Below are 26,672 nucleotides of genomic sequence, written 5' to 3' on the forward strand. Positions count from 1 at the left end.
GCTTGTAATAATAATAATAATAATAATAATAATAATAATAATAATAATAATACATGTGTGTGAGTGTGCATGTGTTTTGTGTGTATACATATATAGATTTATGAATGACCTAATGCCATTGCATTTCTAATTTTTTTCAGCCTTGAATATCGAGATCTGGGTGGGAGTTATCAACGGGACTTGGCTGAATGGAGTTCAAGTAGCTCACTCTGTTGCTACGACCCCAGGGCCCCCAACCACTTGCGGAACCTTGGGCACCGGTGGGGTCATAGTCAACAAGGACTGCAACGTAATCGACCCGCATTTTCTTTGCCAAATGGTTGTGCACGAGTAGCGAACACGTTTACAGTAACACACTGGGATCGGAGTTGTAACGGCTCACTCGTCCTTGTATCCAATCATATCCCATATCCTTCGAGATAAGGTTAACTCTATTTTGGAAAGGATGGCCGTGGCTTGTTTTAAAACACGTCCCTGTTGCATACACGATATCTTTCGGGATATCAGCTCTAGGGGATAGAGCCCGGTGATACCTCTACAGGTAACAATTCTCTGTTATATCACTCGCAAAAATATCTTAAGTAGCTGCCATTGAGGAACTTCCATCAGGACTACATGGCTATATGTCCTGTAAGTAGATTTTGTCTACGTCAAAATCCGTTTTCTTTGCCAAATAGTTGTGCATGAGCAGAATTTGGTGTTACTAGAAAATGTTACTGGTAAAATGTCCTGTGACAGTGACTATCATGTTTTAACCAACTCTCATTTTAAGTTTCTCGCTGAAGGGAAATTGTACAAACAAGAATTTGATCTCTATGTAATCTATGCACCAATAGTCATTTATTGCAAAATATTGTATATACATGCCAAAGCTTATCAACATTTACATACCAATCAAATCTGTAAGCAGGGTTCGTCTTTCAGATTCTTTATGATTTAAAGTGGTAGCCTACAAATGGCATAAAAACAACAACAGTTCTTACATGATTGTATCTCACTTCACTTTATGAAAAACTGGACTTAGAATTTACAGTGATTTATGTCTGAAAATTGTCCTTATTAACTTCAATTGTTTTAATTCACTTTCCACTGAGTTTGATGTACATATGGTTATGTGTATGTGTTTTTAAACAAACTAATAAAAACTAGCATAGCTCATAATGTCCGTAAACATCCATTAGGTCAGTGTATAATGTAATACATGCATATCTTTATATAAAAATAAATATATATTAGAAATAAACCTGTCTTAATCTAATCCTAGATAATATAACAATGTAAACATTGAGAGTGTCTTCTAAAATCCCTGAACAAAACTAAGCTTTCAAGAATAACAATATATCTTTCAGAGCAATCAATCGACACAATAGTCCAACGGTGACTATGTGCAGCCTGATTCAAGACATACTTGAGATTTCGATGCTGACCTTATAGATTTCTTCCTAATGATGAAATCCCACTGGTTATTTCTTGTCCTGAGGTTTCGTCAACCTTCAGGCGATGATAGCGATCGAAAGTATTGTAGCGTCACACTGCGATATCGCAGTTCGAGGAGCAATAAACGAAACCGATCAGCCGATATCACCATGGTGCCAAGAAATTTTCTAACTGTTGCAGTAATATGTATTATCGGTATATTACATGAATTGAAGTCTACAACTACCACAGGATGAACAAAGTAAATTTTTATTATCTCTTGACACTTGTTGGACCCAAGATTGCCAAGCAGGAGCACCTCCTGTTTGCAGCCGTTGTTGTTGTTGAAGATTGCCTGGCCCTTTTAGCCAGACACGGGCTCTTGCAATCATGCAGCCTGTAGGTGTTTTGGTAGGATTTTTTGGGGGTAGGTAATTGGGGTGGGGGGCATTCTGCAACTTTTATTTTAGGATATTGGGTTAGGTTTTGGGTTGAGTATGGTAACAGGCAATGTTAAAACCTGTTTAGAGAGTGAAGAATGTGACAGTGGGAAGGGGATGTCCTTCCCAGGAGCCCACTGGCTCAAGTCTTTAGTTAGAGAAGAAGAGTTATAGTAGTAAATCCCGATAAGAAGGAGGGCTCGGGAAGGAGTTGAGGAGTTTTAGTTGGAGATATTGGTATAGGTGAAGTAAAAAACTTCGTAGGGGTTTAAGCTTAAGTTATAAGGTGGAGGGATAGTGTGAGATTTCAGCTGAGTAAGAGGGAACTGAAAGGAGGGAGTAGTAGCAGCTTGAGTGGTAGGAAAAGGGCGGAATAAAACATTCCCGTACCTGTAAAAATAGATCAAAAATAAAAATTTACTTGTAATTGTGATTATTGAGACAAATTGGGAATTAGTGGTTAGAGGGGATACCTGAACTGAAAAGAGAGATTACAAGTGGAAGAGGTGTTAAAAACCAGAAAAACCACCAACGGCTTTGCCCCCCCCCCCTCCCCCATCGTTGAGAGATGGACAGGAGCGCAAAACTGTCTCCTTATAAGGAGTACAAGTTATTGCCCTCAGCCGCCAATAGTCATTCTGATCTCAACAGAGAAGATGAAAGGTTTATTTAGATTGCAAACTGGTGCTGTTCTTACGTTATCTTGATGGAGGGTAGCTGCGGAGAAAGGCCGAGGCCATTAACATTAGCAATTATATGTCTGACAATTGCTGTTGCAGTTGCAGAGTTGTTGGGGTTGAGATCCTGCCGAAGTAGGCTTGTTTCTTGACAGTGCAGTAGATAGTGCTGTAGCGATTCTTCTGTATCTTGATTACAGTAATTGCACAGTCTTATTGCTCTGTGCTGTGTTGCTGGGTCTTCATCGTTGTCTAGGATGATTTGCCAGTTGCATAGATATCCCAGTCGCAGTCTACAGAGGATGACAGCGTCCTGGCGTGGTGTTTTCCTTGCAATTGGATGTGGTAGTATGTTTGTAGCTTCAATATACCACTTTGCAGATCTTGATCCATCTAGGAAGGCTCCCCTTACTTTGCTAGTCTTCTGGATGCTGCAGTAGGCACCCATTTGAATCTTGATGGTTTTAAGTGAAGGTTGTAGAGTGATGCTTATAGTCTGGCACATTAAGCCTGATTTGGCTAGGTAGTCGGCCTCGTCATTGCCAGAGATTCTGGGGTGACTTGGAATCCAATTCAAGGTTACTTGTCTGTTGTTGCTTTGATGGGCTAAGGCTAGGAATTGGATTGCTGTTATGAGATAAACATTCTCTGTGGGTTCCTTGTTGCTGAGGGCCAGGATGGCTCCTCTGGAATCTGTATGGATTGTTGTGTTTCCATACTGTAGGTCAGCTGAGTGTTCTAGGGCTTTTGCAATAGCCACTAGCTCAGTTTGTAATGTGGAGGCATGGTTAGAAAGCCTCCAATTTTCTCTATATGGTGTTAAACAGTCTCTGTCGAGTAAATTTAGAATGAAGGATCTAGGTGAATTGAGATGGTTCTTAAGCCCTGTCCACACAATCGAGCATGTCCGACAGGCAAACAGTGATACCAGACCACAATCGTTAGTAAGAATGGGGGTTAATGATGTCAGAAGCGGGGAAACCACAGACAGGGATCTGGCATCATACAGTGTTGCCAGATCCCTGCCTTTAGTTTACCCGCTTCTGACGTCATCAACCCTTATTTTCACTAACTATTGCGGCCTGGTATCACTGTTTGCCCATCGGGCATGCTCGATCGTGTGGACAGGGCTTTAGGTATAGAGTTTAAAACAAGGGATGACTGAATTGATATGTCACAGAAACAATATTTTGAAAAATTGTTAGAGAAATTTGTCATGAACTAATGTAAACCTAGAGTGCCTCCTTGTGAAGTTGGTTCAGATAAAGATGAAGATGTATCTCCTATCTTAGATGATCCAAGATTGTACCGAAAAATTGTCGGTAGCTTGATTTATGCCATGATGGCAACTAGTCCAGATTTAAGTTATGTAGTTACAAAGCTGTCATAAAAGATGTCAAAACCTACTGTCAGAGATATGAATGTAGCGAAAGGTGTACTAAGGTATTTGAAGGGAGCCTTAGATTGTGCTTTAGAATTTAGAAAGTCAAATGGCTCTATTAGTCTTATAAGGTTTCAGTGATGCTGATTGGCCATCGTCTTATTCAGATCGCAAGAGTACCTCTGGTTATATTATTATTGTTATTATTATTATTATTATTATTATTATTATTATTATTATTATTGTTATTAGCTAAGCTACAGCGCTAGTTAGAAAAGCAGGATGCTGTAAGCCCAGGTGCTCCAACAGGGTAAATAGCTCAGTGAGGAAAGGAAACGAAAAAAAAGAAATAGAATATTTTAAGAACAGTAACAACATTGAAATAGATATTTCTTATATAAACTATAAAAACTCTAACAAAACAAGAGGAAGAGAAATGAGACAGAATAGTGTGACCAAGTGGACCCTCAACCAAGAGAACTCTAACCCAAGACAGTGGAAGACCACGGTACACAGGCTTTGGCACTACCCAAGATTAAAGAACAATGGTTTGATTTTGGAGTGTCCTTCTCCTAGAAGAACTCCATACTACAGCTAAAGAGTGTCATCTTCCCTTACCAAGAGGAAAGTAGCCACTAAACAATTACCCTGCAGTAGTTAACCCCAAGGGTGAAGAAGAATTGTGTAGCAATCTCAGTGTTGTCAGGTGTATGAGGACGGAGGAGAATATGTAAAGAATAAGCCAGACTATTCTGTGTATGTGTAGGCAAAGGGAAAATAAGCCGTAACCAGAGAGGCAGGTCCAATGCAGTACTGTCTAGTCAGTCAAAGGACCCAATAACTCTCTAGCGATGGCATCTCAACGGGTGGCTGGTGCCCTGCCCTGGCCAACCTACAATCTCCATCTACTTCAGATTGCGGGAAAACAGTGTATTTATTTCAATGAAAAGTAAGAAGCAAAATGTTGCTCTCTCTAGTTGCAAGGGTGAATATATTGCATTTTCAGCTTGTATCCAAGAAGCTCTGTTCCTTAGGAAGCTGTTAGTATTTAAACTTACTAGTCAATATACACTTAAAGTCAAGAGTGTTGATAATCAAGCTTTAGCAAGGAATCATATCAATCAGCAAAGAACGAAACATCTAGATGCGCGTTATCATTTTATCAGGAATGATGTAGCTGATTGCATCTTTGGATTGTTTTATGTGCCTACAAATAGAAATATAGCTGGTATTTTCACTAAACCTGTTTCTCACCAGAAGATTGTTAAATTGTTTATAACCTTTGTTATTTCATTAAAAAATAAGATAGGGAAGCTAATTGATTGCATCTAAATTGCAATTTTTATTATGAAATTCATGTTGACAATTGTTTTGTTTGTGAAATATTTAATTGATTACTTAGCATGAGATCAAGTGTAGTGTTAAGAGTATGATCTCATATTTACCATAATAATCAAAATGGTACATATGTAGGCTATGTATACATGTTAATTGAAAATCAATAAAGTAGAGGGCGCCGTGGTAGGTTCCAAGTTCCAAACTTCCAACGTTACTTGAGTATCCTTGTGGAAGGTCCAATGTGATGAATTTAGTCTCTTTGTGCAATCGAGTACGGTATTATGTTCCGTTATGTACCGGTGAAAAGTTCATTTGCTATCCCACACTTTTTAAACATTTACCTCATGTCCTGTATAAAAACATGTCCCTCTCATTGAAGATCTGCTTACCATAGCCAAATTGTCTCTTCTACCCTTAGTAGCCACTGAATAATTACAATGCAGTAGTTAACCTTTTGAGCGAAGAAGAATAGTTTGGTAATCGGTGTTATTAGGTGTATGAAGACCGACGAGAATATACTAAGAATATGCCAGACTATTCACTTTGTGTAAGCAAAGACAAAATAAACCGTTACCATTGAGAAGGATCCAATATAGCTTAGTACTGTCTGGACAGAATGTATTCTGTAACTATCTGCACGCGGTAGTATCTCAAGTTCTAAAGTGAAGAGGATCCTATCCAGAGATATTTGCAGGTAAGAAAGTAGTATTATCTCGGATAATAATTTTAGAAAATTTAAATGCATTGCGTTAGACATAAAACCGTAAAACCGGTTCCCTGACCAACCTACTACTAAATATTATGGGGCTTTTTTTATGTATCCCAAGGCTATATAAAGAGCTTCCACTAGTCATCCGAAAGACAAGATATGAAGCCTTTCAAGAAAAAAAATAATGGTGATTATTTCCAAGTGCTTCGATTGTGTGGATTTGACAATAAACTAGCAATTTGCTGTGTATTAGCCAACGCAAAATAAATTAAAATGTGTAGCCTACGATAATCTTTAACATAGCCCAACTGATTTAAAAGTAGAATTGGATAAAATTATACTGGAGATTTTCATTATGACTTGTTCATGGTTACAAGATAAGACTCCATTACCTGTAGCCTACTCTATATAGGCCTAAGCTTTGCACCTGTCTATTAACTGAATGTGCTCGCAAACTTATTTTGCAGAGTGGTCAGTTAGGAACCACTACGGTACCACAACCTCCTATAGTGACTTAGCTTCACAACTGAAACTATTCTGGATACTGTGAACTTGTAGTTTTCTTTGTGTTCTTATGATCATAGTTGAGTAAGATTGTAATCTCTCGTTTATAAGTATCATGATTAAGCTTTTAAGTGTTTTCAATATAGTTTTGTGCTCATTTGAACGCAATAAGAGCAGTGTCTTATAAAAAAATAATTTTGCAGTAAAAATGTTCTATCATGCAGCCAAACTTATCGTATTGAATATAGAAAATATTTTACATTAGCAATAAAACATCAGTAATTCCAATCTTTAAACATAGGTGATATATGGAGGAAAAAAAATAGAGATGTGGTAAAACCAAACGACTCCAAATGGTTGCAAGTTGTCGGTTGATATTTTGACAAAGACTGCCAAAAATTTGTCTCGGAAGTTGACTTCAAAAAGCTCGCTATTATTGTAATATAATTTTAGTGGGTGTATGTATAATGGTGGCCATCTGTATGTATGATAACAGCTATCTTAGAATACAGCAGTGTAAGTGGGGGCTGTTGCAGGGGGTCGTCAAACCCCCCATTTAGGTAAGTAGGTAAGGACACGGCTTGTAGGTTAGGTTAGGGGGGCGGGATTTAGGTTAGTTGATGTCTATTTTTAATCCCCAAAGAACGAACTGGCCTCTGATATAAAAAGGCTCCAATTTTAGTGTTTTATCTGTTACAATACAATTAGGGGGTTTTTATCTGCACTTTTAGTGGGTATAAATTCATTGTAGGACTAAGTTCTGCCCTTTACTTTTACCACACAACTCTTCACCACCGGTACGTAAGTTACAGTACCAGTCATATTTTAGGTCCAAAGTATGTCGCTAAAACCTTTCTATGCTGTATAGGGTCCTGCATCCCCAACCCCTCTTTAGCTTTGCATGCTGATATTAGTTTCCATAACTTGCAGAAGATTTAACTTAATTATTTTTTTTTTTACACGAGCAGAGTATTTCTTAGAAAAGTTACAAGGACGAGGGTCGAATCGTAAGATAATATAATACAAAATTTTTTATCAGATGGGTTTTATTATAGTTATGGATGGGGAAAGCTTTGCTACTATAACGCAGTTTTTTTCCTACAGAAAAACATCTATATTCTTCGAAAATGACATATTTTCAGTGCAAATAAATACTTAGTGAAATATATATATATATATATATATATATATATATATATATATATATATATATATATATATATATATCCGACGATAATGGGGGACCCCATTTTACCTATATATACCCAAGCTTTGGTAACATTATCAAATGACACCTTAGCTTAGCAGATCTCTCTTAGATAGTGCAAGATAGGGTTAAACTTTTTTTTTTTTGCTAAGCTTGAGGCCGCCTGTGAATGCCAGTTTACAAATCTTCCAGATTCTCTACTCAGAAAACATATATATATCAAAATATTGAGATGCCTCTTATGAGAAATGGGGTTTGGGTGCTTCTTGCTTTGATCTGGTTAATGAAATCCGTAATTTTGTTGGAGAGTTATTATGACAAAGTTAAATTTTTATGATGTATCAACTAGTAAATGCGTATGTGGGCAGAATGAGCTTACTGGCTCACCTTTGTAAAATGTTGAAGACTAAAATGTCTCCCAAAAAGAAATACAGACTTAGGTATATATTTACCCATGTACCGCCTAAAGATACTAAATTTATAGTGGTTGAAATTATATATATGGACGACGAAACTTAAGTATTATTTTCAAAGAAGATTTTTTTTTCTGTAGGAAAAAAGCTGTTTTTAGTAGGAAAGCTTTCCCTGTCCGTAACTATAATAAAACCTTAGATTTGCAGAGTAGGGTGGTGTTCAGAGTCAGTTCAAATAAGTTGAGGGCTTTAGCCCCCTTGAATAAGGACTTTATTCTAGGTTAGATAAAGGGGGTGAAAATTCAAGTTGTTCCTACACGAATACGAACCATTGTCCTTTAATAGGAGTGTGACTTCAGTGAAGCTGGAACAGTCATTAAGAATTTAACCTGGTAGTTATGAATACAGGTGGGTGGCAGATAAAACCCCTCGTCTTTGTGATTAAGATTACCACTTTTAACATCAGCTGCAAGCTGTACACACATACAGTACTTGTACTCTTAATGCCTCTTAAATTTGGCTCTTATGATCTTTCTTTCTTTTTTTTATAAATGATAACATGCATAGACACATGGCGATGTCTGGGTAAACTAGGTAAGAAGTGTGCCAGGTTTGTCAAAATCTGCTGTTGATCCCTAACGTATGTGTGTCTGTTTCTAGTTGAAATACAAACTATTGTTCTTTAGGTAGCGAATACATTTTCAGCGCAAGTTGGAAAGCCGTTGAATAATTTGACGAGCAGTTAAATGTCTAAATCTCCCTATTTATATTTCAGCCACATTGAGCACAGATGTACTGTTGTACCTTTAAATCAAACCTGTTCCTATATGTTATACAAACCATCGACTTTCAATAGGAATGACTTCAGCAAACCTGGAACCAACCATTAAGCCGGCTATACACGCAGAGGACTGACCATTCGGTTTGTCTGTAAGGATTGAGCGATGCTCCAATCCTATGAGAAATGCCCATACGCTACGGACTAGCCTGCTTAGTTCAAGAGGATTGGGCACCCAGGATAGGCCCACATGGTTACGTTTTTGGTACTTGATAACTAAATTTGGTACGTTACCGGGTAGCAAGTACAATTGGTATCCTACATCTAATTTTGAAAATGCCAAATTTTTGTACTTTTTACTTTTTTTCTTTTTATATGGAATCTGACTTGAAATAATCATATGAAGGAACGTGATAGGCATGCTCTTTCGGTTTCTACGTGGTGGCAAGTCGTCCGCTATGGTGTTAATGTAATGTACTTATTTCTCGAAGTCATTATACTGTAGTATTACCTTTTCCGTTTATTCCCATTAATCTGAGAGTCCACGTGTCTCGTGGGAGGAATATACTAAATGGATTTTTTTAGACCTTTCTGGAGATTTAATTAGGCGTACTTGTTTTCGCGTTGATTTACAGAAATTTGAAAACGATTGCGTTTATATAGGCAGACAGAAAATTTTTATTACCAGTAGCTGCTTGATTTATCCTCTATCCATATTTTACAGCTTCGTTTTTTCCCGTGAAGAGAATTCATAAATCTTAATCGGAATACAGTATTAATTTTTTTCCTTTTGTTTCAGTGTCTGCTTATTATCAGAATACAAGATACTATTTCACAAATAAGGCAGAATACCGTGTGGTTTTAAAGATAAAATGTACTATGAAAAAGGAGAGGAATTTAAGGAAATTAACTTGAATGAAAATGTCAGGGGAAAAACTGAAATAAAGAGCCGTGAAATACATAATTTTAAATATTTAACTTAGCCGGTGAATATATAATAGCTGACGTCTCCGGCGGCTCGACAGAAAAACACAAAAACTCGCGAGCGATCGCTATGAAGGTTGCGGGTGTGCCCACCAGCGCCAACTATCGGCCAGATACCGCATATACATGTAAACAGCTCCAGTTCTTCTCTGTCGGTCTGATCGACAAGTTGATTCCATTACTCGCTGTTAACCTGGAGTTTTTCAACAGTCTTGGTGAAGTACTTCTTTTTGGTTTGAGCTTTTGCAGTGCAGGTGTTTTATCTTCAATAAACTCTTGAACTCTTTTTTGGATAGATTTAATTGTTGATGACTTTGAATTGTTTTTGGACTTTCTTTGACTTTTCAAAATGGCTGACCCTTCTCCAATTCCTAAATTTCGTAAATGTAATGCTAGGGATTGTAACAAACGTCTTCCAAAGGCCTCTCTCGACCCACATACTGTGTGTTCTAATTGTCGGGGTAAAACCTGTCAATTAGGAGATCTGTGTGATGAGTGCGTGGTACTTTCGGAATTCGACTGGCTAGAGTTTGATAAGTATTCTCATAAGCTAGAGAGAGATAGGGTGAGGAGAAGTTCCTCTAGATCGTTAGAATTTTCCTCCTCCCATGCCCCTGAACCTAATCCTTCCCCAGTAGTAGTTGTGCCTGAACCCTCTACTAGCACTCATGAACCATCAATGCGGGATATGTTACGTGCCATTCAAGCTTTGGGCGAGAGAGTTGAGTCGTTAGCTACGGACCGTAATCAACTCATGGCGGATGTAAAAGAGTTAAAGTGTCAGAGTGCCACATTAGAAAATCGTGGGGAGAAAGTGATTAGTGCGCAAAGTGTTATCAGTGTTGCGACCGAGGGTTCGTCTGTTCGTGCCTGTCGTTCGCCTAGTCGAGACCTCTTGCAAGCTCCCATGCCCCAGGGAGAAGTAATGTCGTAGGACTTATGGGTTCGACCACCGAACAAACGTTCCCTCTATGGTTTCAGGCGTGTCTCGTCAAGACCGCCCCTACCATAAGACGAGCGAGACGATTTTCTCCTCGTCATCCGAAGGTTTCTCGCGTAAGAAACCGTGGAGCAAGGTTTCGAGACCCTTAAAGCGAAAGTCAGTCCCTTCAGGACAGGTCCAGCGTCCTGGTTGTAGCCATTGGGACAGCTCTGACCTTGTGCAGTCATCGGAAGACTGCTCGCCGCCTAAACAGAAACGTAACACAGGCTCCGAGAGTCTTAGTGTAGGCAATGTTTTGCAGTCACAGACGTTACCCTCGTCTCGTACCGCACCCATTCCCGTTGATCCTAAATGGGTTGTACTGCAAGACATGCAGAATAAGCTTGCCTTTCTTATGGAGGACTATTCTGCTGAGAAGGTTCACGATGATCCTCGCCGCTTAGCTGATCGAGATCCTGGCCGTCAGCCGCCCAAACGAGCCTTTGCTCGTCCTGTTGACGTTGACGTTACAAAGTCACGTCAGTCACGTGTCCTAGAGCCTCACTCGATGCAGTCCCGTGTTGACTTTCAGCCGCTTGTGGACGTTCAGCCGCTGCCGCATGCTCGTGTTGACGTTCAGGACGTTCGCCAACCAGCGAAGTTGACTTGTTTTGACGTTGAGCGTCAAGCACCACAGTCAAGAGTTGTTTTGACTGCTCAGTCTAGGCAGTCAAGGCAATCTCGAGTTGACGTCGAGCGTCCTCCCGCTCCTGTTCTTGTTGCTAGTCAGTCTGTTAAGCAGTTACATGACGTAGCGTCCTGGACTGCTACTGATGCTCCTGTGCGTGTGGACTCTGCTTGTCAAGCATTGCCACCAATGCAGGTCTCGCCCTTGCTTGAGACTCATCAGTTGTCGGACGAGGCTCCTTCAGATGAGGACGTTGCTGATCCTCATCCTGATGATAATCCTTCAGATGTAGATGAACCTAAGGCTGTTCCTCCTTCGATGGATTTTAAGAAGATCATGATGATTTTCAAGGATCTTTTTCCAGATCACTTTGTTGCCGTTGCTCCTCGTTCGCCTCCGTCTGAGTTTGCTCTAGGCTTAGCTGCTACCAAGCCAGCCTTTACTAAGCTAGTGCTTTCTCGCTCTTCTAAGAGGGCTTTACGTCTTCTAGGCGACTGGTTGGATACCAGGAGGAGTTTGGGGAAGACGGCCTCTGCCTTCCCACCTTCTAAGCTTGCTTCTAGATCGAGCGTCTGGTATGACACGGGAGAAGTTCTCGGCTTGGGAGTCCCTGCCTCTGCCCAGGGTGACTTCTCAAGCCTCGTAGACTCTCCCCGTCGCCTGGCCATGAGACGCTCGAAGATTTGTTGGTCCTCCTCGGACCTTGACCATCTTCTTAAAGGCGTATACAGGGCCTTTGAAGTGTTCAACTTTCTTGATTGGTCATTAGGAGCATTAAGTAGGAAGATCTCGTCTGCCGACCAAGATGTATCCTTATCATATCCTGTATGGACAAAGCCATCTGCGATGGCTCCAATGAGCTCGCCTCCACCTTTACGTCGGGAGTCTTGAAGAAGAGAGAAACCCTTTGCTCTTTCCTTTCGGCAGGAGTTACTCCCTATCAGAGATCGGAACTGCTCTTTGCTCCCTTATCAGCGGCCTTGTTTCCACAACAGCTGGTTAAGGATATAGCTGCTTCGCTTGTGCAGAAGGACACACATGACCTGATGGCGTCCTCTGCTCGCAAAGGGGCTCCTTCTTCATCCTTAGCTGTGAGACCCAGGATCGAGACTCCTGCGTCTAGATTTATCCCGCCCTTTCGTGGCAGAGCTCCCAGCAGGGGAGGCTCTCGTGCCAAGGGAAAGAGAGGTAAGAAGAGAGGAGCCAAGTCATCCCGTGGCAGAGTCTGACTGCCCACAGCCTCAGACAGCGGTAGGGGCCAGATTGAACAGTTTCTGGCAGGCCTGGGAGAAGAGGGGTGCAGACCAAGAGTCTGTTCTGTTGCTCAAAGAGGGGTACAAAATACCGTTTGTACGCAAACCTCCTCTAGTAACAACTCCCATAGACCTCTCTCCCAGGTACCGAGAGGAGTCAAAGAGACAAGCCCTAAATCAAGAAGTGTCTCTGTTGCTAGAGAAGGGAGCGGTGGTGAAAGTCTCGGACCTTCAATCACCGGGGTTTTACAACCGTCTCTTCCTATTCCCAAAGCATACAGGAGGTTGGAGGCCGGTGCTAGACGTCAGTGCGCTCAACGTTTTTGTTACGAAAACAATATTCACGATGGAGACCACGAAGTCCGTCTTAGCAGCGGTCAGAGAGGGAGACTGGATGGTCTCTCTCGACCTACGAGATGCGTACTTCCACATTCCTATACACCCGGATTCCCAGCCGTTTCTGAGGTTTGTTTACAGGAATGTGGTGTACCAGTTTCGAGCCCTGTGCTTTGGCCTCAGTCCTGCTCCTCTCGTGTTTACGAGGCTCATGAGGAATGTGGCAAAATTCCTCCATCTATCGGGAATCCGAGCCTCCCTGTACTTGAACGACTGGCTTCTCAGAGCATCGTCCAGTCATCGCTGTCTGCAGGATCTACATTGGACGTTGGGTCTGGCCAAGGAGTTGGGACTTTTGGTCAACTTAGAAAAGTCCCAACTGATCCCATCCCAGACTATTCTATATTTGGGGATGGAGATTCGCATTCCAGTTTTTCGGGCTTTTCCGTCTGCCACCCGAATAGAACAAGCCCTGCTCAAAGTCCAACTAATGCTGAAAAGAGAACTTTGTTCAGCCAGGAGTTGGATGAGTCTCGTAGGGACTCTCTCATCCCTGGAGCAGTTTGTCTCGCTAGGGAGACTATACCTTCGGCCTCTCCAGTTCCATCTAGCCTCTCACTGGAACAAGGGCAAGACTTTAGAGACGGTATCAATCCCAGTCTCCGAACCAGTAAAGGCATGCCTAAACTGGTGGGACAGCAATATCAGTCTGAGAGAGGGACTATCCCTAGCAGTCAAGAACCCAAACCACGTGTTGTTCTCAGACGCGTCGGATTTGGGTTGGGGTGCGACCCTGGACGGTCGGGAATGCTCGGGTCTGTGGACCTCAGTTCAGAAGAGCATGCACATAAACGGCAAGGAGCTATTAGCAGTCCACTTGGCCTTGATGAAATTCGAAAGCATTCTTCGAAACAAAGTGGTAGAGGTCAACTCAAACAACACCACAGCTTTGGCGTACATCTCCAAGCAAGGAGGCACTCGCTCCCACACGCTGTACGTGATGGCAAGGGACCTTCTCATATGGTCAAGAAATCGAGGCATCTCCCTGTTGACGAGATTCATCCAGGGGGACTTGAACGTCTTGGCAGACTGTCTCAGTCGGAGGGGTCAGGTGATACCCACGGAATGGACCCTCCACAAGGACGTGTGCAAGAGTCTTTGGGCGACTTGGGGTCAACCCACCATAGACCTCTTTGCCACCTCGTTGACCAAAAGGTTACCAATCTATTGCTCACCAGTCCCAGATCCAGAGGCGATCCACATAGACGCGTTTCTACTGGACTGGTCTCACCTGGACTTATATGCATTCCCACCATTCAAGATAGTCAACAAGGTACTGCAGAAGTTCGCCTCTCACGAAGGGACAAGGTTGACGTTGGTTGCTCCCCTCTGGCCCGCGAGAGAGTGGTTCACCGAGGTACTTCAATGGCTGGTAGACATTCCAAGAAGTCTTCCTCTAAGGGTAGATCTCTTACGTCAGCCCCACGTAAAGAATGTTCATCAAAGCCTCCCCGCGCTTCGTCTGACTGCCTTCAGACTATCGAAAGACTCTCAAGAGCTCGAGGCTTTTCGAAGGAGGCAGCCAGTGCGATTGCGAGAGCTAGGAGAGCTTCTACCATCAGAGTATACCAGTCGAAGTGGGAAGTCTTTTGAGACTGGTGCAAGTCAGCATCTGTGTCCTCTTCCAGTACCTCTGTAGCCCAAATCGCAGATTTTCTTTTACATCTGAGAAATGTTCGCTCCCTCTCAGCACCCACGATTAAGGGCTACAGGAGCATGTTGGCTTTGGTCTTTCGACATAGAGGCTTAGATCTTTCCAACAATAAAGATCTCCAAAATCTCCTTAAGTCTTTCGAGACCTCTAAGGAACGTCGTATAGCAACTCCTGGATGGAACTTAGACGTGGTCCTAAGGTTCCTCATGTCAGACAGGTTTGAGCCATTACATTCAGCCTCCCTGAAGGATCTCACCCTCAAGACGCTTTTCCTAGTGTGCTTGGCTTCGGCTAAAAGGGTCAGTGAAATTCATGCCTTCAGTAAGAACATCGGCTTTTCCACAGAGAAAGCCACATGTTCACTTCAACTTGGTTTCCTGGCCAAAAATGAACTGCCTTCTCGTCCTTGGCCTAAGTCTTTTGATATACCTTGCCTGTCAGAGATCGTAGGCAACGAACTTGAATGAGTACTGTGTCCAGTTAGAGCTCTTAAGTTCTACTTAGCTCGTGCTAAGTCCTTACGAGGTGGATCTGAGGCCTTATGGTGCTCAGTTAAGAAACCATCATTACCTATGTCAAAGAATGCTTTGTCATATTTTATCAGATTTTTAATCAGAGAGGCTCATTCTCACTTGAATGAAAAAGACCGATGCTTGCTTAAAGTTAAGACGCACGAAGTAAGAGCTATAGCAACTTCCGTGGCCTTTAAGCAAAATAGATCTCTGCAAAGTATTATGGACGCGACCTTTTGGAGAAGCAAGTCGGTATTCGCGTCATTTTACGTAAAAGATGTCCAGACTCTTTATGAGGACTGCTACACACTGGGTCCATTCGTTGCAGTGAGTGCAGTAGTGGGTAAGGGTTCTACCACTACATTCCCTTAATTCCAATATCCTTTTAATCTGTCTCTTGAAATGTTTTTAATCTTGTTTTTGGGTTGTACGGAAGGCTAAGAAGCCTTTCGCATCCTGGTTGATTTTGCGGGTGGTCAAATGTCATTTCTTGAGAGCGCCCAGATTAGGGGTTTGATGAGGTCCTGTTATATGGGTTGCCGCCCTGGATACTTCAGCTCCTGGGAGTCTTTCAGCATCCTAAGAGGATGGCTGGGCTTCGTGAGGAAGACAGACTAACAAGGCAGAGTAATCGTCTAAGTCAACTTCCTTACCAGGTACCTATATATATTTGGGTTTTGTTATGATATAACTGTCAAAAACTCTAAGCATATACGCTGTAAACTGTATTAATTCTGGTCTCTACCCACCACCATGGGTGTGAATCAGCTATTATATATTCACCGGCTAAGTTAAATATTTAAAAATGATATTTTAATTATAAAATAAATTTTTGAATATACTTACCCGGTGAATATATAAATTAAAGGCCCCCCCCCCTTCCTCCCCGATAGAGACCCAGCGGGATGAGAAGAACTGGAGCTGTTTACATGTATATGCGGTATCTGGCCGATAGTTGGCGCTGGTGGGCACACCCACAACCTTCATAGCGATCGCTCGTGAGTTTTTGTGTTTTTCTGTCGAGCCGCCGGAGACGTCAGCTATTATATATTCACCGGGTAAGTATATTCAAAAATTTATTTTATAATCAAAATATCATTATTACAAACTTGTGAAATGCAATCAGTGTATCATTACAAAATAAAAAGTGCTCCGATCAAGGGACGAAGTATGGAATACTGTACATGTCAAAATAGGTGAGTCAACCCCATTAGCATGGCTGACCGTGCCCACACACGCACTAAACAGGCGGGCCATACTGCCAATTGTGACGGGATTGGCCTGTCCGGTCAAACATGCTGATAGGGTGAGAGGACAGGCTAGTCGCGCTGGGTTTGTCCTGTTTACCCCCATGCACGTTAAGAATTAGGGCGAACCCACCAATCACGATCAAATCGGATCGCCAATACTCTGCGTGTATGGCCTGCTTTACACTTTTAACAAGGTAAACATTGTTGTTCACTAGGCGGCAAGGAAGCGCCACCAATCTGACAAGTAGAGCGATCTCACTTTGACTTCGGCTGCTGATAAGTACAGTACTATTGTACTCTGCAGTACCCACATCTGGCTGTTTTAATCTTTTGGTATTAATAAACATGACCTTAGGATAACTTGGCTAGTCCTGTATCCTATGAACCCACCTAAACTTTTACCACTTTGGCACTTCTGATACCCCCTACAGTATATAGTCTTGCCATTGGTAACACATGGCTAGAACAAAAGTCCCAAACTGTTCTTTCATCAGTTTGCTTCGAGCAACGGTTGAATAACAACCGTGGCTCCTTTTTTAATTTCTATTAACCATTAGTCTTTTTAATAGCATTTGTGTGTTTAGGGTGTCTTTTATACCAATTCTGGTGTTATGGCGCTTTGTTTAATTTTGTTTGATTGCAGTTAATCGGGTAGTCTTTATTTGCGCAACCCATCAAATTTAGAGTTCTCTGGAATTACCGATGCTTCCCCTTCAAATTCTGACAGCTCCAGGGTTTGCATGGGTTGTAAAGAATGGTATGAAAATGTTTCAATGCAGAGGTTAGGTTTTTTATCTTTCATCCCTCACTGAATTTTGTAGCTCTTGGCTAAAAATGAATGGCTGCATAGTTTAATACTATAATCATAGGTCATTGCAGCAGAAGGGTTTTCGAAGATAAATTAAAAGGCCACGGTTAATGATGAGTTTTGGTCATGGACTTAACGATGAGCATTGGGTGATGGACTCACAGTTTCCCCTACCCTCCCCCCTTCAACCGGTTGTTTTTCCTATAATTGCCGTTGTCGAGTGGTTAAGTGATTGTCTTGTGCATTTGGGATCCTCCATGACATATGTTTGATCCTTTACCACATTAGCTTGAGAATCTTTTCAACAGATATCTTACATATTAGGCTATGAGGATTCGGGATCCTCTATGTCCTAGGTTCAGTCCTTTACCGTGCTAGCTTGAGAATCTTTTCAACAGACATTTCATTTATGCTGTTAAGTAATCATTGACAGGAAAGTTAGAATTTACCATCATTATGAATGCTAATAATCATTCTCTTTCAGGTCCCCGTCAGGTTCATGTCGATGATACCTAAGGTAAAGGTACGACTGAGTGCCCCTCTTGCAAACCCCGACGCGGCATAGGCCTAGGGGCAGACAGGTGTGAGCAGGTGCTGACGGTAAATTACCTACCAAACCTCTTGTGTTCTCGTTATGGTGCCAAAGTGTTCTTAAGTGGGGATAGAGGATTTTTTTTCTTTTTTTTTATTAATTGTTAGACCTAAGATAGCAGGCCTGTTGCGATGGACGATGAGGTTAGGAAGGTTTGTCAATTATCCAAAGGTCCAGTTCCTCCCCTCCCTTCCATTTATTTTTGTAAGAGATCTTCTCGGAAGTTCCCGGTTTCTATCGCCTATCTGTTATCTTTATATATGCTCAAGAGTATGCTTAAAGTAAGAAAGGAATGCAATGATGATTTGGGGCTCAGTGGTAGCATGCTTAACACGGTGCAGTATTATTGTAGTTCTGGTCAGGAAAAACTTTCCTATTAAAAACTGTTTTACCCATAAAAACACTCCTGTTTTCTTTGAAAATTACCTTCATTTCTGTTGCAATTGAATAGTAAGAAATACTGTACCTGTACCCAATAATGGTAAAACTGACCTTTTCTTTCCATACAAGATGTTTCCCCTTGTAACCTCGTAGGTTAAATTCCCAATGGAATAAAGTTGTTTTTCTTCATTTTATATTTGGAGAGCTAATAGGAAATATCACGAGTGATCCTCTCGGTTAAAGAAATGGTAGGTGGTGTACATTTGAGCAGTTCATCTTGTATCTGGACAATTAGTCTCTTTTCAAAGAAGTAACTATCATAAATAATAGTTGTAAGTTCAGTAACAATGCCAGATAGATCGATCATATAAAGTCTTTCATCAGCCTGTTCAACAGGTAACTTCACTGCTAGTTTGATATCAGAAGTTTTTCTGATTCAATTTCCTGATTAGGGCAATCATTACATTTCTGGCCTTAGCGGTCATTAGATCTTGTCAGTTATTGTCTGCTTCTTGGCAACTTTGTCCTTGGGTCCGCTTGTTCAGCACAGTACAGGTTGTAAGACGGGTGACTTGGTGTTTTTTTTTTTTTTTTTTTTTTTTTTACCTAGTCAGGCGGCAACCTTTGGTAGTGTGTGCCATAATTCTGAGTCTTTTAACTCTGTGAGATTCGCTCTTTCTGTGCGTTCAGATATCCTCGGTTTGTGTTGGCGACCTTAGTTGATTTTTGCCATAAATCCAAGTCAGTTAGCTTGGGAGATTTGGTCAGCCTTTAGGTGCTCACTCAGTTGTTTGAGTATCTGCTACCTGTCCCCTCGCTTTTTGGTGACAGTCTCTCTCCTGTGAGGCGACAGGTTGTCTACTGTTGGTGTTGCCAACCCTGGCTAGCATTTGTCATAGGTGCTCCGTCAAAGTCTTCTAACACAAACGATTTCTCTAGTCTCACATCCAGTGGTGGCAGTAGATTTACAGAGGTAAAACGCGCTACATGTCTTGCTCCCTTTTGGCTACGTTGCCATCTAATATTTGTTCCATTTCTTGTTCTCAGCAGGTGCACGAGACAGCGACAATTAGTAGTGTTGGTTCTTTGGGGTCGAAACATTGGGAACTAGAGGGGCACTCGGTAGAGCGCAGATCTCTGCTGTGGCAGCTTATTTCTTGACCTTTTGCTCGACCTTGACCACGACCCATGACCTTAACATGTATTAATTGGCATGGGTTTTTGTACAATCGAATGTGAACCAAGTTTGAAGTCTCTTGACATATATGTCCAAACGTATGGACGATTATGTGAATTGGACATTTTGCTTGACCTTTGACCTTAACCTTCTAAAATTTAATCATTTCCAGCTTTTTACATAAGTTAATCCATGCAAGTTTCATTATTGTACCATTAAAATTGCGGCCAGGAAACTGTTTATAAGCAAACACACACACAAACGGGGGTTTAAAACATAACTCCTTCCAACTTCGTTGGCGGAGGTAACGATTGTGCAGCTTCGTCTTTCTTCCCCGATGTCTTCGTACTCCAAATGGACTGGCTGATCAGGCACTCATTCTTTAGGCTTGAGGTGTCTCATACCGTTCTGCTTGGCGACAGTCACCTTGTGGATGAAACGACAACAGACTGTTGGTTGGTGATGGTTCCTTGGTTTGATAGCCAGTGTATGCTTTTATGCACAGTACTGTAGATCAAGAATCATGCACCTAAAGGGATAATAGGAAATTATTTTAAGATATGTAAGTTTATCCAAAAAAAAAGTAGGAACCATAGCACCTGGAGATATATCTCGTTTTGGGAAGAATAGTTATCTCATCCATGCCAAATCTTCGACTCAGTCTGCAATACTGTCTAACTTACAGACAGGCAGTGATGAAATTACATTGGAAATGAAACCTCATCTAAATTTTAGTTATGGAAGGGGAGTGGTCTTTAATAAGGACCTGTACGAATTTACAGGAGGAGGAGATACTTACTATGTGTCCATTAAATGTATGGAAAGTGCATAAGGTTCCTGGAACTTCAATGATTATACTTACTTTCCTGATTATACTTACTTTCCTGATTATACTTACTTTCCAAGATGCTGATGTACCTTTCCATATTTCTATTGAAAATGAAAGGATTAAAGTTCGGCCTTTCAAACAAAAGCCCCTGCAATGTTTTAATTGTTTTAAATTTGGACACCCATCCAAAGTTTGCAAAAATGGAAAAATATGTGGTATTTGCTCCAAAACTTATCATGGAGAATGTACACTTGAGGCCAGGTGTTCAAATTGCAATTTGAATCATAAATCGACTGATAGGAGATGCGAACTGTATAAGTTGGAGGAAGCTGCCCTAAACAAATCAAGTTTAGAACACATAAGTGTGGGACATGCAAAAAGACTGTTGAATAAATCAACCAGCTATGCAAAGGCCTTAAAATCAAAGGTAAATTTACCACAGGAGACAGCAACCCCACCTAGCACTACCAGCAATCCTAAGAAAAGAAATACAACCTCTGATAATAAAGTACTGCATGACAAGGTAATCATATTGCCTTCTAAGGCTTTGCCACAGCGTATTAAAAATGGGTCATTGCCCATTTCTGTACAGCCTTCGTCCCCCATTACCAACAATAGAACTAACCTCTCCCAGGCCATGTCCTTGCCTGATTTGATGGAGATGCCACCTGACACCAAGTTACCAGGTGCACCTGTATTGGGGAAGGTGCAAAAACCTGGTAGCTCAAAACCTACTAATCGGAAAAGAGAGAGACCTCCATCTCTCTCGCCCCCTTCCATAAGAAATATCAAAATTACGACGTCAAATAAATATGATATGTCTGTTGATATTTCTGATCTGGAGGTCAATTTAAATAAATCTGAAATTCAAGTGGAGGTCCACCAACCTCCTCAACAATCAGATCAAAAAGACAAAAAGAAAATCATAAATTCTAAACCCAATCTATCAAGATCCTCTTTAATAAAACCACTTAAAAATAGTGTTAGATCAAAAACTGCTAATGGGAAGACTCCATCCAAGGGGTCTACCAAATTATAAACCATAGTTTTTTCCTCCATTTTGCAATGGAATTGTCAGGGTTTAAGGGCCAAATATGAAGAACTTAAGCTCCTTATTCATGAGCATTCCCCCATAATTATTTCTCTACAGGAGAGCAAACTTGATCATAATACCCCTTGTCCTCGCAAATATATTAGTTATAGGACACCATATGATCACCAAGTGGGGAGCCATGGCGGAAGTCTCATATACGTTCGTCAAGATGTTCCCCAAGTTTCTCTGTCTATTCGTACACCTCTGCAGGCAGTGGTTATACAGATTGACATAGGGCGAAAATATATAATTTGTTCTCTATACTTGCCTCCAAATGATAACATTTTGTATGATAACTTAGTGGAGGTGATTCAACAACTCCCTCAACCTTTTCTTTTACTTGGAGATTTGAATGGTAGACATCCTTTGTGGGGTGATGTTTTAGCAAACACGAGGGGAAATATCATATATATCAATTGTGGAAAATGAAGATGTGGGACTCCTTAATACCGGAGAGCCCACACACTTTCATGTCCAGACAGGTACCTTGTCATGTATTGACCTATCAATCGTAAGCTCTAATTGCCTTCTCGACTTAGATTGGAGAACATTAGATGATTGGCATACTAGTGATCATGCACCAATCATTATAAACACCAACAATGGTCCAACTTTACAGGGATCGCCACGATGGAATCTTGACAAGGCGGACTGGGATGAATTTTGTGAGCTAAGCGAAATTGAGGGGGATGCAGGACAAGTTGAAAATATCGATGATGCCATAGACTTACTGAATGGAACTCTCCATACAGCAGGAGTCAATTCAATTTCCAAAACAGCAGGGTTATTCAAACGACGACCAGTCCAGTGGTGGTCTTCAGAACTAACTGCCCTCCACAGAGCCACAAGAAGATCTCTTAACACGATTGCGTAGACGCAGAACTGATGAGAATTTAATTATGTACAAGAAATGTAGAGCACAGTTCCGTCGTGCCATGAAAGAAGCAAGGCGCCAGTCATGGATGTCTTTTGTTTCCTCCATTAACAGTAGAACACCACCATCTTCTGTGTGGAGGAAAGTAAAAAAGATAGCTGGCAAATTCACCCCCAACCCACCACCAGTGTTGAAGGTGAATGGCCAGTATGTAACTGAAGTAAATGATGTTAGCAATGCCCTGGCTAATCATTTTTTCAAATGTATCCGGCAAGTGTGAAGGAGCCCCTGGTCACCCGTATAGGAGCACTGAAGAAAAGAAAATTTTAAATTTTGCAACAAGAAGGGAAGCGTCGTATAATTCTCCTTTCACTGAAAGAGAATTTGATTCCGCACTTGCTCATTGCAATGATACAGCCCCTGGACCCGATGGAATTCCATATGCAATGATTAACCATGTACATTTTAATACAAAGCTATTTATTTTAAGTATTATTAATAGAATATGGCATGATCATAGTTACCCAAGTGTTTGGAAACTACCCATTATTTTAGCCTTTTTAAAACCCGGTAAAGACAAGTTTTTAGCAGCAAACTATCGTCCTATTGCATTGACATCTTGTTTATGTAAAATCATGGAGAAGATGGTCAATGCAAGGCTGATGTAGTACCTTGAAAAGAAAGGTATTTTATCACCGATTCAATGTGGATTCCAAAAAATGCACTCAACGACTGATGTGTTGATACGACTAGAGTCTTCTATTTGTGAAGCCTTTGCTTCCAAACAGCACCATGTTACAGTATTTTTTGACCTTGAAAAGGCATATGATACCACATGGAGATATGGTATACTTAAAACCATTCATGAATTGGGATTGAGAGGAGAGCTTCCACTATTTATTCAGGCATTTCTTTCATGTAGAGTTTTTCAAGTGAGAGTTGGGGAAACTCTATCAGAGAGTAAGTGCCAGGAAGAAGGAGTTCCTCAGGGTAGTGTGCTGAGTGTAACCCTTTTTGCACTAGCAATTAATGGGATATCCTCAGTCATTCCCCAGGATGTTCTCTCAACATTATTTGTGGATGATATCTCAATATCATTTGCTGGCACTAGAATGGCAATGGTTGAGAGAAAAATCCAACTCTCTATTGATAAAATTATCCAGTGGGCTGACATGAATGGATTTAAGTTCTCGACAAGTAAAACTACCATTGTCCATTTTTGTCGTATCCGGGGAGTACATCCAGACCCAGATATATACATTAAAGGTCAACGGATACCATGTGCAAGAGAAGCTAAATCTTTAGGTTTGATATTTGATTGTAGGCTTACATGGGTTTCTCACTTAAAAGCGTTAAAAGCTAAATGTGTTGAAGCTCTGAATATCTTAAAAGTATTGTCCCATACATCATGAGGGGCAGACCGCAATACTATTTTAAAATTAGACAAGGCCTTGATTTTTTCCAAAATTAGTTATGGTTGTGAAATATATTCTTCAGCCACCCCAAGCCGGTTAAAAATATTAGACTAGATACATCATGCAGGTATTAGATTGTCAACTGGAGCTTTTAAAACATCGCCTATCCCAAGTCTCCTTGTTGATGCTGGAGAGTCACCTCTAGACCTTTACCGAATGTCTTCCATTCTTCGGTATTGGTTTAGATTGCAAAGACTCCCTAACTCTCTAGCCTTTCAGACTGCAAGCTTTGTAAGAAACGCTTCATACTTTGAGTTGCACCCAAAATCTCCTCAACCATTTGGCTTTCGGGTGAAATGATTATTGAATAGTCTGGATATAATAAGAAATACGGTACTTCCATTCAAGGTATCATCAACGCCTCCATGGAAGTTACCAGAGATATCTTTTTGTAAATATTTTATTGGAGATAAGAAGAATATGTCAGACCTAGAAGCCAGGTCTCTTTTTAATGAACATGTTAAAGAACATAGGGGATCAACTTTTATCTATACTGATGGCTCCAAATCTGATGCTGGCATTGGATTTGGAGTACATAGTAATGGTTTTAATTGTAGAGGTGCACTTCCTCTGACCGCTTCCATATTTACTGCCGAACTGTATGGCATATTAACCGCTATTGAGAAAATAGTGTTGGAGAAGGAGGGTAATTTTACAATTTTTAGTGATGCAAGGCGTGTCCTTCAAGCTATAGAAGTTTTTAATTCTAATAACCCTCTAGTTTTAAAGATTTTAGAATGGCTTTTTATTATTGGACGGAGAGGTATAACAGTTCAATTTTGTTGGGTTCCAGCACATGTAGGTGTGTCTGGGAATGAGAAGGCAGATTCACTGGCTAAGAAGGCTGCATCCGAGTTGCTGCTAAGAAGGTATCCCATTCCCTGTAATGATTTCCTACCCGACATCAAGAAATTGGTTTGCAATAAATGGCAACAGCAATGGGATAGCCTAGATGGGAATAAAATGCGAGAGGTAACAAATGACATATCTCCTTGGAGGTATAATACGATGCCCCGAAAATGGGAGACGTCTCTTTGTCGTCTCCGTATTGGTCACACTCGGTTGACACACGAGTTTCTGCTGAAGGGCCAACAGCAACCGTATTGTGACGACTGTTTAGTACCTCTAACAGTAAGGCATTTGTTGACCAAATGCCCCAATTATAACAACTTGCGGAATAGATATTTGTTTGAGGCTCGAGGTGAGGGTGGCAGGTTCATCCTTGCCAAGATTCTTGGAAATGATGTGTCCTACCATGCAAGTGGCATTTTTAGATTTATTTCAGAAGCAGGTCTTCTGAAAAATATTTAACTTTTATGACATTCAACTTTTATGATTTTAATTGAATTCTCTTATTTTTTATTTTATTTTATTTTTTATTTTTTGTATATATAAATTAAATGTTACCGGCATCAATGACCTTAGATGTCAGGATGCCTGAAAACTTTAAATCAATCAATCAAGAATCATGCATTTAATGTTGCATTCTATCTTGAACCGAGTCTTGTCCACAAGCCGAGAGAGAAGTTTTCAGGAGTTTTAGCATTTTCCTATAATATAATCTCTCTCTCTCTCTCTCTCTCTCTCTCTCTCTCTCTCTCTCTCTCTCTCTCTCTCTCTCTCTCTCTCTCTCTCTAAGATTACACTTACTTCTGGGTTTGCCGATTAGGATTCCCTAAACTTGTCTCTGGGATTCAGAATTCGGTTGTTTTGGGGAAAATAAATTTTGCTTTTGATTTGTATATTTCTCTTTTCTTGAATACACTATTACAATTGTGCATGCGGCTTGTATTAGAGTAAACAGCAAGAATTCAGGCGTGCTAGTGTGAAGCACTTGTTTTCTCATGGTAAGAAACATTGGAACTTAGCGTAGCATGACAGGAGTTCGATCCCAAATTGGGACTGTGTGTTTTTTCTTTCATTTACTTATCTACAGTATTTCTCCTCTCGTATTAGGTTTTATTGAAAAATTTTTGCATAGTCTTTTGTCTGGGCCGTAGTTTGTGCATTGATTTTATCCATTTAGGAAGATAGTTATCAGCTGATGGCAATCAAACAAAAGAAAACGGGACAGTTCTTTAGTCACGCAGACTTTGAACATTCGGTAAGTATTTTAATGGATACTCCTACCGTTCTTTTCTCTTACATTGGAAAAATTAGGGTTTGCCAGCCCCATTGAAGACAAAGGAACTACGTTCTGATGCGATCTTTTGGTCTTCTGCTCTTTCTCTTAGTAAGCAAATGTTGAATTGACTTCTTATTGGGAGCAGCCTTGGAATGTTTCCATGCAATTGACACACAGCACTTGAATGTTTCCGTATGAACTTTAAATTACTGCTTTAACAATTTCTCTCTGGTCAGTAGTTCCTTTTTTTTCCTTCATCAAAATGGGCTTCTCTGGTTAGATGAGGCTTCCTGGAATCTCCAATCTTTATAGCATCTGACTGTTATTCAAATATCTAAGAGAATTACTGCCTATTGTGCAGCCAACAATTGTGTTGACACTAGAAGTTACAAATTGTTTCAAGATGAGCAAAGATGTACTCTAGGTTATAGAACTTTCAATGTACAGCTCTTAGTCTTACAACAAGCTCACACTAGACATCCGAAAGACTTCATGAACTGAGTTTTTCTTGGTGCGAAGGATTTAAAAAATTGAAGCCTGTCCTGATTTTACAAGTTCTTCAGTCTGTGGAAATGACATTTTATGTGGAATAGGCTCAATAATTCTTTTTCCTTAAGACTACACGACAAACAGATCTGTTAGGTCTGTCAGGGCACAGGGTTAATATGTGTGCTAGGGCCAGGGAAACAGTCTTTTAAGTAGCCGATGTGCTTAATCGCCCTTGTTGTTTTTTAGTCCACCTCGGTGTTTCTTGTGAATTTTTGTCTAGAATGTAAATTCATTCTATCAGGGACAT

General features: G+C 40.8%; 2 protein-coding genes and 1 long non-coding RNA gene across 6 annotated transcripts in view; 2 read left to right on the plus strand and 1 right to left on the minus strand.

Annotated features, from left to right (window-relative positions):
- Positions 1–946, plus strand: part of LOC137631639 (uncharacterized) — an 8,769-nt gene extending 7,823 nt beyond the window's left edge. The window contains exon 3 of the mRNA XM_068363512.1: positions 141–946. Within this exon, the coding sequence (XP_068219613.1) occupies positions 141–334 (194 nt within the window). The 3' untranslated portion in view covers positions 335–946. The remainder of the gene's footprint in view (positions 1–140) is intronic.
- Positions 1–26,672, plus strand: part of LOC137631840 (polyadenylate-binding protein-interacting protein 2B-like) — a 271,444-nt gene that overhangs the window by 185,686 nt on the left and 59,086 nt on the right. The window lies entirely within an intron of this gene.
- The window catches only part of LOC137631842 (uncharacterized), a 265,710-nt gene that overhangs the window by 142,036 nt on the left and 97,002 nt on the right, over positions 1–26,672 (minus strand). The window lies entirely within an intron of this gene.

The sequence above is a fragment of the Palaemon carinicauda genome, chromosome 40 (genome assembly GCF_036898095.1).
Source record: "Palaemon carinicauda isolate YSFRI2023 chromosome 40, ASM3689809v2, whole genome shotgun sequence".
Taxonomy (NCBI): domain Eukaryota; kingdom Metazoa; phylum Arthropoda; class Malacostraca; order Decapoda; family Palaemonidae; genus Palaemon; species Palaemon carinicauda.